Source organism: Sceloporus occidentalis, unplaced genomic scaffold (assembly GCF_023333645.1).
Source record: "Sceloporus occidentalis isolate IW3139 unplaced genomic scaffold, rSceOcc1.0.p SCAF_1, whole genome shotgun sequence".
Lineage (NCBI taxonomy): Eukaryota > Metazoa > Chordata > Lepidosauria > Squamata > Phrynosomatidae > Sceloporus > Sceloporus occidentalis.
The window spans coordinates 83991644-84007044 of record NW_028316981.1 but is presented as its reverse complement, the minus strand read 5'-3'; the positions used below and the strand labels follow the sequence as shown (position 1 = coordinate 84007044).

At 40.0% G+C, this 15401-nt stretch overlaps 1 protein-coding gene across 4 annotated transcripts in view; it reads left to right on the top strand.

Annotated features, from left to right (window-relative positions):
* Positions 1-15401, top strand: part of LOC149321741 (cytoplasmic FMR1-interacting protein 2) — a 106507-nt gene that overhangs the window by 51609 nt on the left and 39497 nt on the right. For all 4 annotated transcript variants that reach the window (XM_089527819.1, XM_089527829.1, XM_089527800.1 and 1 more), the window contains exons 14-23: positions 1440-1606; positions 4767-4914; positions 5721-5874; positions 6281-6437; positions 7944-8040; positions 8151-8227; positions 11099-11207; positions 11879-11998; positions 13520-13719; positions 14461-14548. In XM_089527819.1, the coding sequence (XP_089383945.1) occupies positions 1440-1606; positions 4767-4914; positions 5721-5874; positions 6281-6437; positions 7944-8040; positions 8151-8227; positions 11099-11207; positions 11879-11998; positions 13520-13719; positions 14461-14548 (1317 nt within the window). The remainder of the gene's footprint in view (positions 1-1439; positions 1607-4766; positions 4915-5720; positions 5875-6280; positions 6438-7943; positions 8041-8150; positions 8228-11098; positions 11208-11878; positions 11999-13519; positions 13720-14460; positions 14549-15401) is intronic.

Below are 15401 nucleotides of genomic sequence, written 5' to 3'. Positions count from 1 at the left end.
ACTGCACTCTAGTCTGTATCTGATAAGTGTGGCTTTGAAACCTCTTCTTGCTCTGGTTCAGCAGCAGGTTCCAGAATGTCCTCTGCTTCAGTCTCTGAATCAAAGGCCGTGTTTACTGAGCCCTGGCATCGCAGTGGTTAAATGCCTGTACTGCAACCACTCACTCACAAACCATAAGGTTGCGAGTTCAATTCCAGCCAGGGGGCTCAAGTTCAACTCAGGCTTGCATCCTTCTGAGGTCACTAAAATGAGTACCCAGATTGTTGGGGGCAATTAGCTTACGTTTTGTAAATCATTTAGGGAGTGCTTAAGTGTACTGATATAGAAATTGCTATGTTTTTGGAAGCAGGTCATGACAACAATATTATCTCTGGAGCTAACAGAATACAGAGCAGAAGATTTTTTTATAATTCCATCCAGATCCCAGGGAAACAAGGATCATCACTACTCATGATGTCTAAATGTAACCTCTGGGCTCAAGAGATTTGTTCACCTGAAAATACTTTAGCTACTGTAAACAGGACCAATGGAAGGATGGCCTTTAATGTCCTGTTTGTGGCATGCCCAATGGCATTTAGTTGCCCATCATGGAAAATAGGATGTTGGACGAGATTGGAGTAGGCAGTTGTGACCTTCCAGACATTGTTTACTGAGGGCTAGAACAGACTGGCACAATAAGCTGGCTTCCTGGTGGCATGGGCATGGTGTATGCATGATGAGTGCCTTGACGCTGCCCCGAAGCCAGCATTACATTGCTCCATTGCCCACATAGGGGCAGCTTTTTGGCACTCCAGTGGTGTGGAATTTAGATGTCACATGATGCAGGAGCTCTGAAAAGACGAGGCAGAAAAAACAGTTTTTTCCAGTTTTGCCACTTCTTTTTGTGCCAGAAAAAAGCTGGATCAGGGCCACAGCATGTGGTTGCTGCAGTCCCGATCTGGCAATCAGAGTAGTGGCTTCAAGCTGCCCCTTTAGGGCCATCTGTTTCATCACCCTTACACCTTATAATCAGCTGTTGCCAACACAGGCAATGGTAGGAAATTTTGCAGTCCTACAACATCCATGAGGCCACAGTTATCCACTCCTACATTACACATGCCTTTAGTCTGATTCATCAGGGCTGTTATATTCTTGTGTTATCCTGTTAGTGCTTTAGTTAGGGCAGCAACACAATGTTCTCTTTCCCCAGTTTTACCAAACCTTGTGTGTATTTGCACATATTCTAACATCATGGAATATGTTTACCTAACAATATTGAAATGGCTAAACAATTTGGACTTACATTTTTCTCCCACAATAGAATACAGTGTTTTTGGGAAGGCCTAACAAATAATATTGACAGGCAACTTTAAAACAAACAAACTACATGAGAGGAAAGTGTGTACTTTATTTACCTTAGGAGGGAATACCTAATAACTATTCCGTTTTTAATTCTTCAGGTGATTGCTATGATAAAAGGTCTTCAAGTGCTAATGGGTCGCATGGAGAGTGTCTTCAATCAGGCCATCAGGAACACAATCTATGCTGCTCTTCAAGATTTTGCTCAGGTGACACTAAGAGAGCCACTGAGGCAAGCTGTAAGGAAAAAGAAGAATGTCCTCATCAGGTGAGACTAGCCTTCAAGCAAAACCTCCCAGTGTGTTCTACACATCCCCCCCCCCCACACAAAAAAAAAGCCCTAAATCAGGTTTTCTCTGCATTCTTCATGCTGCAATGTCTTCATTTTATACATTTGCACTCAAATGCTCCACATCATTGGTTTGTGCCCTGGGGATTCATATGAAGTGCCAGAGTCACATTTTGCCTACCTCTGTTGTGTAAGGTCTTTCCTTTTTTTCCTTTTTCATTTTTCACTTATATGAATAAATTAAAATTAAAAAAACACAATTCCAAACTATTAAAAATGTAATCTAGAAACACAATCTTGAAACTAAAAAAGCCAAGCACACAACTAGTAACAATCCCATCTCCAGCAGTTAGATAACAGCTGAACAACAACATCTTCAGCCACTGGACTTTTAACAATCCCCATCTCCAGCAGCTGGGCAAAGATAGATAGATAGATAGATAGATAGATAGATAGATAGACAGATAGATTTTTTTAAAAAAAGGTTTTTAGCCTCATATGCTTTTGACTGTCCAGAAGAAACATGGACCCGTTTATCTGAACCCCCCCCCCCCCCCCCCCGTAAGACCTGGCTCCACAGTCAAAATGACATGTCTGTGTCTATTTGGAAGTTATAATGCAGAACTATAGCTCATCCAAAGGGCACATTCTTTGCATACAGAAAATCCCTAGTTCAGTCCTTGGCACAGGCAGGCCCAAGCAAGCAGAAGTGCTCACCCTGGCTTTTCAGGACAAACATCTTCCTGCTTGGATCATAAGTGCCCTTGTGCTCTGGCACCTCCAGCTAAAAAGATACTAGGGCTGGAAGCACCATACATGTAAACTCTGGATCACTGCTGAAATAACAGTGATAGGCTAGATGAGGCAATGGTTTGCTGCCCCAGTTTATGGTCCATTCATACCTTCACAGTTTGTATAATTTAGTACTCATAAAGTAAATATTCAGGAGATATTGAGGTAAATGGATCATGAGTTCTGAACCAGTGACTATTTCACTCATAGGGCCCATACAGACAGGCCAAAATAAAACTGCTTCAGGTCGCTTTAGAGGAATGCTATTTAAATAATGCATGTGTCCTAAGAGGCTGGAAGCCACGCCAAAGCCATGCTACAGTCCTAAAGACTGAAGTGCAGCTTTGGTGCAGCTTCTGGCCTCTTATGATGTGTATGTCATTTAAACAGCATACCTCCAAAGAGACCCGAAGCAGCTTTATTTTGGCCTGTCTGCATGGGCCCATAGTCACAAAGAAGTATGGTGTGTGAGTGCGTGGGTGTGTGTGTTTCCGTCAACTTATGGCAAGTCCTTGAATTTCATAGGTTTTTCTTAGGCAAGGAATACTCAGAGGTGGTTTTGCCTGGTCCTTTGTCTGAAATTATGTTTGTGCAAGTGTCTCACGATCAATATGCAGCTTATTGTATACAAATCTGTTACTTTTTATCTTCTGAATCAACTAGAGCATTGATATAAAAGAGTGCATATGGAAGTATCTCCACATGTGCAATATTTTAAATATTTTAATATGTATGTATGACCTCCTCTTCTGTCAGGGAATTTAGAGCAACTTACATATGGCTTCCATGTCTTTTTCCCTTTATGAGATCATTCTCTGGTCAATTATCTATGCTTCTCCTCAGATATGTTTCCTTGAGGGTTTTGGGAAAAAACTGAAAAGCAGTTTAACTTACTATTTTCTCTTCAGTGTATTCTCTTCTTTTAAATTAATTATTGGAAAGTGATTTAAATAGTGCTATCATTTGCATTTTGAGTATACCTTTTGCAGTTTCGGCTGTGAATTCAACATAGGGAGGGGAGCCAGAGCAGAAAACACACCACAGAGATTCTTTTGGAAATATCAAGGCTACAACTTTATTTATAACAGTTGGTACTTTTGATTTGGCATGAAATCTGGATCCAGGTCAGATAGCCTGCCTGTTATGGATGAATGCACCTCCAACTCCATCTTCTGGAAGAGGAACCAAAATGAAAGTTACAAAGTCCACATGGGTGCACAGCAGCTGTGTGGTTCCTGATCACCTGGTGATAGGGCATGCCCTTCTGCCCCCAAATGGACCATACTGCCCCACCCACAATGCCCCTTAACAGGACCCCATTAAAGGGCACTGGACCCCATTAAAGGGCAAGGCACTGGCACCCAGTTTCCAGCAACTACCTGGATCCAGACTTTATATTATCTTGGGTGTAACCTTGGCTCCTGCTTGTCCGGTACTGATAGATAACTTTCAGTTTGTGCAGCCTGATGATGAGGACAGGATCCTTTGAGAGGGGAGAGCCACCGCATGTATATTAGATCTTTGCCCTTCCTGGCTTAAACAGGCCAAAGGAGGACTGGTGGAGTGGGTAAGGGATTAATGCCTCTCTACAGCAAGGCAGGGTTCCAACAAGCCTAAAAGAGGCTGTGGTAAAATCTCTTTTGAAAAAAACTACCCTGGACTAGATAATTACAGGCCAGTCTCCAATCTGCCATTTTTGGGCAAGATGCTGGAGCATGTGGTGGCTTCCCAACTCCAGGCATTTCTGGATGAGGTGGATTATCTAGATCCATGTCAATCTGATTTTATGCCTGGTTATGGGACAGAAACAGCTTTGGTCACCTTTGCAGATAAACTATGCAGAGAACTGGACAGAGGGTGTGTGTCCCTGTTGTTTTTGCCAGACCTCTCAGTGGCTTTTGATATCATTGACCATGATATCCTCTGAGTCACCTCTCTGTCAATGATTGTGGTGGGTTCAATTCCCAGATCAGCCATGGGAACCCACTGGATGACCTTAGGCAAATCACAAGCTCTCAGCCTCAGGGCAATGGCTAGCCTCCTCCTAACAAATCTTACCAAGAAAACTCTATGATAGGGTTGATTTAGAGTTGCTATAAGTCAGAAATGACTTGAAGGCACACAACAAAAATAAACATTGTCACCATATTGTTTCCCTGAAAAATGGCATCATTTACCCATTTTGTTGGGTAAAAAGTGTTTGTTGTGGGGGGGGGGAGTTAACGTGACATAAATGTATTGGTTCTAATATGGGAGTAGGTCAAACTGCAGAAGCAGTGACAATGCTGATTTAATCCAGTTAGTGTCTTGAATGCCTATTCAATTCCAATTTCATTGCTTTTTTTAGTGTCCTTCAGGCAATTAGAAAGACAATCTGTGACTGGGAAGGAGGACGTGAGCCTCCAAATGACCCTTGTCTGAGAGGAGAAAAAGACCCTAAAGGTGGTTTTGATATCAAGGTTCCACGGAGAGCTGTAGGACCTTCAAGCACACAGGTATGCATTTCTTTCCTTGCTTGGAACACAGATTTGCTGCCTGTGTAAACATTTAAACAGCTCTGCTTTATTTTAATCTCTTTCACACCAGTATTATTGTAATTCATGCACTAGTTGCCAAAAAGACAAACAATTGGGTCCTAGAGCAGATCAAGCCAGAAATCTCCCTGGAAGCCAAGATGACAAAACTGAGGCTGTCATACTTTGGACACATCATAAGAAGGCACAACCTGTTGGGGAAAAAACCCAACAATGCCAGGAAAGGTGAAGGAGAAAGAGAGGAAGGCTGCATGTTAAATGGATGGACTCCATTGAGGAGGTCACGGGTATGAGTTTACAGGAACTAAGCAGAACAGTGGAAAACATGGAATCTTGAAGATGTCTCATCCACTGGGTCACCATGAGTCAGGATCGACTCGAGACTGGTTAACAAGAATGAAGTTGTCCACAAAGAGCCTCCTTCCTCCTACCAAAGAAATGATCAGTGCTGATAACACAGCCACTTAAAATAAGTTGCAGATTGCAAAAAGTCTCATTCTTCTAACATTCTCATTAGCATGTTTCAGGAAAACCTTTTGTTTTAAAACTATCTTTGTTGAATATTCTTTCTATCCCCACTTTAGATGAAGTGAAAATTCTAAATCTGATTGATAGTCCCAACTGAAATAGACTCAAAGAGTCAATAGTATTTTTCTGTAAATCCCATTGTTTCAATGGGTCAATTCTAGTTCGAACTCTTGGATTTGCTTGCAGAGAATGATGCTTTTGTAAAGGCTATAGTAACAACAATTAATGTCTCCTTACAGCTTTACATGGTGAGAACTATGCTGGAATCCCTCATTGCAGATAAGAGTGGCTCAAAGAAGACACTCAGGAGCAGCCTGGATGGGCCCATAGTGCTGGCCATTGAAGAGTTCCACAAGCAGTCTTTTTTCTTCACTCACCTTCTCAATATAAGTGGTAAGTTGTAATACAGGCAATTCTCATATATGCACACATTTGATCTGATTCATAAGTATACCTGAATCTTGCCCATAGTTTATTTTTAGGTCTAGATTTTTTAAATCTGGCTTATTTTTAAATCAGGAGTAATTGTTAGTATGGGTGTTCTAACTAGTTGTTGAATAAACTGTCATCATAGTATTGTAAGAAATTCATCCATAAATATTTTACAGATAAATCTGTATAGCATTTTGTATATTCTGTTTTTTTCTTAATCTTGATAGTTTTTATTTCTGTTTAGCAGTTTTTAATTATGATTTTTAAAAAGTTCAAACTGAAAAATGGCCAATATGTGAAATATACTTTTTCATTAGCATTAAACCTTTGTTGTTCATGGTTGTGGGGAAATGCTGTGTGTTTTCAGAAGCCCTTCAGCAGTGCTGTGATCTGTCCCAGCTTTGGTTCCGAGAATTTTTTTTGGAGTTGACCATGGGTCGTCGAATTCAGTTTCCTATTGAGATGTCTATGCCTTGGATTCTAACAGATCACATCCTGGAAACCAAAGAACCTTCTATGATGGAGTAAGAGCTTAAAGATTATTTTTTATTCATATAAATACACAGAGTCATTTTCAAATACTATAGATCATGATCCTGCCTTTCGTAGATAGTGGCCCTGATAATTGTCAGTTTGCCATTCTGTGCCACTACAGACTCCCATTTGCAAGATTTTGGGATTTCCACTTTTCTTGGTAGGGGTAAGAAAGAATGTCTGCACATAGAAATGGAGTGTCCAGACACCTCATCAGGAGAATGGTCAGCTGCCATGAAATTATGGTGGCTAGTGGGATTTTGGGGATTTTATATATACAATCTGCCATCCATATCCACAGATTCTTCATCCACGTATTCAACCATCCATGATTTGCACACACACACACACCCAAAAAAATCCCCAAAGCAAACCTTGATTTTGCCAGGTTATATAAGGGACATCATTTTACTACGCCACTATAAATAATGGGATTTGATCATCCACAGATTGTGGTATCCATGGGGTTTTGGGGTAGTGTCCTGGAACCAACCCCCAGGGGATACCAAGGGTCCACTGTATTTCTAGTGTTGTGTTTTATTGTCTTTGTCTCTGACTTTATATGTTTGATGTTCCTCCCTTTGGTAGAATGGGCGTTAGCAATAATTTTTTTGCATGAACTCCCCCCCCCCAAAAAAAAAATGTTGGGAGAAATCATTTGTTGTTGCTGTTGTCTGCCTTCAAGTCATTTCTGACTTATGATGACTCTGTGGTGAACCAATCAAAGGTTTTCTCAGGGTGAGAGTGTTTGGCTTGCCTAATGTCACCCAGTGGACTTCCATGGCTGAGCAGGAATTCAAATTCTTGTCCCCAGAGTCGTAGTCCAAGACTCAGACCACTGTGCCATACTGATTTCTAAACATTACCATGTGTAAAACCTCTTACATTCTCACCTAGTGGGAAAAAAGGTATTTATTCTTGCTTTTGAGAATGATCTAAGTGAAGATTTGTATCCCTTGTTCTCACCCATACACAAATGCTTTTAAGTACCTGAAAGTGACTGCTTCCACTTTAAAACAGAGAGCCCAAGACACATGCCTAATGGGCTTAAGCATGCCCAACTTTGTACTGAATTTAGGCCATAGTAGAGATGCTTCATTTGTATTGACTTTTAATATTTTAATTATTAATTGGTAACAGATTTTTAATTATAGTGGCCTAGGGTTTATTTAGAGAGCCAGTGTGGTATAGTAGTTTGAGAGACCAGGAAACTCTGAAGACCATGCTTTGATTCCCCGCCTGGCCATGGAAATTCAGTGAATTACCTTGGAGAAGTCACATGCTCTCAGCCCCAGAAAACCCTTAGGGTCACCATAATTTGGAAATAAAAATGTGAAGGCATGCAACAAGGATTACAACAACAACAAAGGTTTATTCATGAGTGAAGGTCAAGTTTATACATGATATTTTTAAAATAAATTTTAAAAAGTGCAAAAGCAGAGTTGCCCACTCTACTTGAACATTATGTTAGCATTCATGGATTTCTTTCTTTGCAGGTATGTGCTGTATCCATTGGATCTCTACAATGATAGCGCTTATTATGCTTTAACCAAGTTTAAAAAGCAATTTCTCTATGATGAAATTGAAGCAGAAGTGAGTTTCTTTCCCCCTTTTCACTAAAAATTTGTTTTAGGAATTTCATAAAAAGCTTATCCTCAGTTATGCATGTTTGTTGTTTAACTCGTTTTTTGTTCTTCTACCAGGTGAACTTGTGTTTCGATCAGTTTGTGTACAAACTGGCAGACCAAATCTTTGCTTACTATAAAGCAATGGCTGGCAGGTATGAGATTTCTGTTGATTTTTGGTCCCTATGTCAAAACATGTTTTTTTAAGTCAAGCTCAGGACTATGTTGCATCAGCTGTTGTGTATTTCTGTAAGAATTGATTAGTTCTTTATCTGATGATAAATCAAAGCAGACAGTGCTAAAGAAAGGCAAGAGGACACTGATATCAGATTCACACACATCTTTAAAAAGTGTTGTTGTTGTTTAGGTTTGTTTGTTTTGAAATACAACTCCCTGAATCCCCCAGTGAGCAGATCAATGCTATCCAGGGCACTCTGGAAATGGTTGTCCAGAGAAATAACTTTTCTAAACTCTGAGTTCACACTCACTGCAGGAATCTGCAGCCATCTTTATGCATATGTCTCAGAATGACAGTATTGCATATTAATCTCACATAAAATTATAATGAATTCTCCATGTGTAAGGGAAAGTATAGAAAGGGATGGTGGAATAGGTTTTTAGAATGTGATTTTAAAGCCTATTTATGAGTTCAGAGGTTCAGGTAGTGCTTACTATTGGATAACAACTACCTTTTTAGCCACTGAAGATATTCTTCAAACTTGGTCAAAAGCATATTTTACATCAAGCAAACCAGACTGCTATATTGTCAAAATCAGGTTCTGGCTTTGAAATAGCATATTTTTTCATGCACTAAGTCCACATAGGGCCTGTACATGGCTTTGGCACAGCTTCCGGACTCTTAGGATGTATGCATCATTTAAACAGCATACCTCCAAAGTGACCCGAAGCAGCTTTATTTTGGCCTGTCTGTATGGGGCCATAGTTAATGTGGTAATTCACATTACAAGACGAGATGAATTTTATACCTCATCCGTATTTTCTACTTTTTTCCCCCCAGGAATTCCTTTTAGTATCTAAACGAATTACCTCCACACATCTCCAGTGATGCAACATCTCAGACTTTAGCACTTACAAATTCACTCCTGTTCTCTAGAATCTATGGTTAACATTGCAGGGAGGAGTTGGGGAGTAAGGATATAGGATCTTCTAGTTTGTTTTAGAAACCAATCACAAGGCTTGATGAGTAAAAGCAAGAATTACCAACATACTGAAATCCTGGAAACTACTGGGCTTTCTCTTCTTCATCCTGTGAACCTTTATATCATAAAGCAGGCACTTCAGTTGGTGCTGGTGCAGATCTGTATCTTTGTGCAGTTCCTGTGCAAATTTGAGAAGGCTAAATTGAAGGAATATGGATAGGGTCAGGAGTACATATGTAAAATGCCCAGTTTTTCCAGTAGACCTATACCCAGACAATTTTTGAAGGACTTGGTCATGAAGATCAATGTTAGCTTTAGACTAATAGCCTAAACTGTAATGCTTTGGCTACAGTGAGAAGGATGGAATGACATTTTTTAATGAATGGAATAAGGCAGAAAGCTCTAAAAACAGAGAGTAGTGGAATCCATTTCTTCACTAATAGTCACTGTCCTGAATGCCTTGAATAGTCCCAGGCACAGTAGACTCATTGAATCACCTCATGACTGAGGAGTCGATATTGAAGTAAATTGCATTGATTCAATGGGTCTTCTTTAGTTGAGATTAATAATTGAGCATAAGTCCACTATGTGCCATTACATTTTCCAGCCTGGATCCCTCTAGTTCAGATATCTTCCTTTTCCAGGACATTTCCTATATTTGAGCCTTCTGTCCAGGCCCCCTTGCAGGCATTGCACTACTAGCAAGCTGAAATACAGCTTATTTAGTCAACCCTCCATACCCACAGATACTTTATCTACATATGCAATCATCCACGGTTTGAAAATATTCCAAAAAAATTCATCTTTTTATATAAAGGATACCATTTTACTGTGCCATTGTATTTAATGGGACTTGAGCATCCATGGATTTTGGTATCCGGGGGGGGGGGGGGGGTGTCCTGGAACCAAACCCCAGCAGATACCAAGCGCCCACTATTACCCCATTTTTCTATGCAGTTCTGGGTTCGGGGTTGCCTGTGACAGATGTTTTTATTCAGGGAGGCCTCTGCATTTTAATTATGAAGCTGTAATATGTGTGTCAAGTGGTGTGCTATATTTTAAATATTTTACTGGAAATTATTTTGAATATGTTTTAAGTATTTTAAACTGTTTTTAATCATGTTTTTAAAGTAATATTGCTTTTCTTTTTTTGGCTTTTGTAAACTAATGTCTTAGCTTCATCTTTTAAAAATCCACCTCAAATCTCATCTTGGGGAAAAAGTGTGATATAAATTCAATTAATTAATTAATCAATTGTGTTTGAGGAGTTTTCTGCATGGTGGGGGGCAAAATTACCCACAAATTGTGCTGAAATTTGTTTGTTTTTAAATGGGGGGAAGCTTTGGGAGACTTTGGGTTTCAGAGGTGTCAAGGGATGGGGGTCCAGGGACTGCATGTGGCCTGCAGGCTGCAGTATTCCCAGCTTTGCTCTAGATGTTTTGGACTGTAGTTCCCAAATAAGTTCAGTGACCTTGTCCAATGATCAAGAATGATGATAATTGTAGCGGAACATTAGAGATTAGCCCATCAGCTTTTATTCCTGTTCTAGGTGCGGGATGTAAATGCACAGGAATGGGTTCTATAACATAGTGCTATCACTGGGCAGTACTCATCCCGTGCCCAACCGGGGTTCTCCTGGATCTTTTAAAGAATGGGATTTCTCTATGCTTTAAACGGTCTGGGAGAAGCCTGCACCTAGCATGGAAATAAAAGCCGGTGTGCTAATATCAATTGTCTGGATCTATCCATGTCACGGAATACTGGCCTGTTGCATAGATTTCCTTTTAGGTGAAATCCAATTAATGTTAATTGAGCTAGTGAGGATGCAATCAAGTAAAAATATTGACAAGCATTTTCCAATTGCAGTGTCTTATTGGATAAACGATTCCGGGCTGAATGTAAAAATTATGGAGTGATTATCCCTTACCCGCCATCCAACCGATACGAAACATTGCTCAAACAGAGGCATGTCCAGGTATGACACAGTCAGTCTGAACATGATTTCCAGTCTTTTCTTTGGCCCTGGAAGCAATGGTGGCTTCACACATCCATTTTGCATGTGGAAGTATGCAGGTGTACATGGCACTGTGAGTGTGCATGGCACTCTGCATCATGCAAAAGGGTAAATAGATGCACATGTTTATAATTTCTTATAGCACATCTAGATTTCTGTGGTTGCTTCATTTGTGCTCTTACATATGGTGTGAAGTATATAGTCTGTACCCTTGGTGAAGTAAAGGGCAGTAGACATGTGACCAGGAATAGCGGGCATATCTAATGAGCTGTTCTCACATTCATGTTCTCTTCAGTTCTGCTCATGGCATGCTTTTCTCTTCCTTCTGCCCAAGCCATGCCACTTATTTTCATATGGTCCAGTGAGCAGTGCCTTACAACCACTGGGTCTCCACAGTATGCCTACAACTGCACACACTGCACATCACTGTAGCAATATTTCAGCATGCACTATTCTGCAAGCATGGATCTGCCCCTTTCTGTAAACTGAATAGGCTGAAATCCTTATCTCCATTTCAGGAAAGATAAACTAACCAATGTATCAGGTTAGTCTGTTTTGTTCTTTCTCTACCTTTTTGTCTTAGATTTCCCCCCCCACTTTTTAATCATCTCATTTGCTTCTTCTCCTCACAGCTGCTAGGAAGGTCAATTGACCTAAACAGGCTTATCACCCAACGTATCTCAGCTGCGATGTACAAATCATTAGACCAGGCTATTAGTCGCTTTGAGAGTGAGGATCTGACATCCATTGTGGTAAGCACTGTTCTGATGAAAGGGAACAGAATGTGGAGAATGTGTGCCTTCTTATTGCACAGATGTTTCATTTCCAGTACATTTCTGACTGCCAGTATTTTCTGTCATCTCCAGCCAAACTGTTTGTTAAGCCGTACAATTATTAATGTGCTCATTTGTTGTAGATTGTGTGCTTCTCATGTATGTATTGCAGCCAACAATTACAAGAGTGTATTGACAATCCTGTGTGCAGCTGTTGATTCTTGGTTATTGTCCACATTTCACACTCTTATTTCCAGATTGGGGAGGAATCACCAACATTTCTTTGGGATAGTTGGCAGACTTCACATTCAAGACCTTTTAAATATCGATAATATTTCTTAGACTTCTTATTTTTAAGGAGGAGGCATAATTATACACCACAGAATGAGAATTTTCAGATAATTCAATCAGATAGTTCAGTTGCTAGAAAATTGTAGTTAGATATCAGGCCAGTGGTCAAGAGACAGAGCAGTAAAAGTATTGCCTGCAGCTTCACGGCCACCCATAGCTTGCCTTGTGAAGTCAGTGTTCTTAGGAAAGGAACCTTGTCTCAATCTGAGGTTTCCCCTTCTCCTCCAGTTTGCAGTTTGGGTGTTATAATAATAAGGACTGTAAGTATTACTTAGGTGAGTTGTGCAAGCAATATAAATTATTCTGTATTGTGCTAATATAAGGGATGTGGTGGCTTAGTGGTTAAGATACCAATTCTGACAATCAGAAATTTGGAAGTTTGGCAGTTCGAGGCCCAAGTGCCACATGATGGAGTGAGCACGCAAATAGATAAATAGGTACCACTATGGTGGGAAGGTAACAGAGTTCTGTGTGGTCATACTGGCCACATGACCATCCAAATCATCTTCAGACAGTGCTGGCTCTTCCGATGCTCAAAGCCGAAGGGCTTAGTAATGGAGATGAGCACTGCCCCCTACAGTTGGTTACGACTAGACATTCATGTCAAGGGGAAACCTTTACCTTTACAGTTGTCCCTTTGTATCTGTGTGGGATCTGTTCCGAACACACACCCCCATGGATACCAAAATCCATGGATGCTCAGGTCCCATTGACCCCAATGGCTGTGCATGCATGCAGTCACAGCACCATTGGGGAAAATGGGACAAGTCTTGGGCTTAGCTTTGGGAATGGAAGGGGGAGCGCTCCATTTTTCTCCTGTCATTTTCAGGAGTTTGAAAATCTCCTGAGAGGGTGTAACTTGCCCAAGGTCACCCAGGAGTTTCCATGGCTGATCAGGAATCCAAACCTTGGTCTCTAGAGTTTTAGTCCGATGCTCAAACCACTACACCATACTGGCTCTGTAAAGGTTAAACTATTGGTATTCAAATGGTAATGGAATAACTCCCTCCCCATCTTTATATACCACCCAGCTTGACTTTATGGTGAAAAGATGTAGAAGTTGTACATGCCTGACTGTATGTGAGATAATTCACTTCTGGAACTTGATCATGCATGATATCATTTTGTTTCTGCTTTCTCTTGGTACAGGAGCTTGAGTGGCTTTTGGAGATAAACCGCCTGACACATAGACTGCTATGCAAGCACATGACTTTGGACAGTTTTGATGCCATGTTTCGAGAGGCCAATCACAATGTCTCAGCTCCTTATGGGCGCATCACACTGCATGTCTTCTGGGAATTGAATTTTGACTTCTTACCTAATTACTGCTACAATGGGTCTACTAACAGGTAAGGAAATGTCACAATACAGTGCTTTGCTGCTCTCTTTGATGACTAGATTTGAGTCACTGATGCTGCACACTTTATTCTTCCTGACCAAAACAACTTTGAATTACTTAATTTGATGCAGCAGAAGATTACAGTTACAACAATTTAAGACATATTCTTTGAATTAGCCAAGGATGTGGCATCCTTCATTTTAGATCAGAAATTTATTTCTAAGTAAAATACAGCTGGCAAGACTGGATGTCATGAGATGGTGTGACTTATTGAGTGGTTGAGGAGGAGGCTTTTTGCATGCACTTTAGGGATACTGGAAGTGTGTATGTAGGGATGTGATAGATTTTATAAATAGTCATAATGATCTGTAGCATTGTATTACAAAGAACATAGGGAAGAAACCATGAATAAAATACATAGTCTTTTTAAAGGTTGTTTTTTAAATATCCATATACCTATTTTTGGATAACATTTGTCAGAATGAAACCTGAAACAATTATAACAATCTGAACAATGGATAGATACAGTCAATATGGCAAGCAATAATAAAATATGTAACTATTCAACATTCTTGGAGATTAATACATTTGAAAAAAAATGTTTCTCATTGAAAATCAGTTTTTTAAACAAAAGGAATTAATTAAGTCTGTACATAAAGCAATAGCCCAAGGTTTTGATTTCGAAGACTGGACACAGCTGTTTCAAAATAAACTTATACATCCATTTTCCTCTCATTTTCACAAACACCAGATTTGTACGGACAGCAATTCCATTTACCCAAGAACCCCAGAGAGATAAACCAGCCAACGTCCAGCCCTATTATCTTTATGGCTCCAAGGTTAGTCAAGAAAAGTATTTCCTATTCAATCTGGAGAGAGTTTGTTTAGGAAAGTAAAATGTATGGTGGGATCTCGCACATCACAAAGTATATGGATTGAAAAGAATCAAGAGAAAGAAGTATATATTTAGCAGGAGGGATTTTGTTCAGTAACCTAAATATAATGTGATGTTTGCAGTAGCACAAGAATTTTCATTCCATGTCCCTTGCAGCCCTCTCTGAAACATCAAAAACATGTTCTGGGAAGTTTTACAACTCTCCCATGCAGATTTCCAGGAGGCAGGAGATGCCACTGAGAGGGGATGGGGGATTGTCTCTTCCACCTGTTCTCACAGAAGTTAACTTCTATGAATGCAGAATTATAATTTGCGAAACAACCTTGTTAATTTTCCACTATGAGGAGCTGGCCAATCCAACTCTTAGTAAAATTCCTTTACTAAAAATATATTCATTTCTAATAAAAGAACGTTTTTACTCATTCAGAGGGGAGGGGATTGTTTGTTAGCCCAATTGTCAATTTCTGTGCATTTGTGAAAAGCGATAGATGGATTTTCTATAGATGCTCTCTTTGTTGTGGTTGCACAGAGCCCTGAGAGGAAATGTGTGGATTCAGTTTTGGAAATGTCTCACTGAATTTATTGTAGCAAATAAGTGTGCACAGGGCAGTCTGAGATGCCAGCTGCAAATTCCCATTATGCAGGTTTCATTTAAATCAGGTGTGATTTAAAATCTTCTGTTGATAATAATTGTCCTTGATAAATTTGTTGATCAATTCTGTTCTGCCTCTGCCAGAGAAGAAAATTGGTTGAAATGTGGCTTCCAAAAATCAGTTTTTCTTTTAAAAAAATTATTT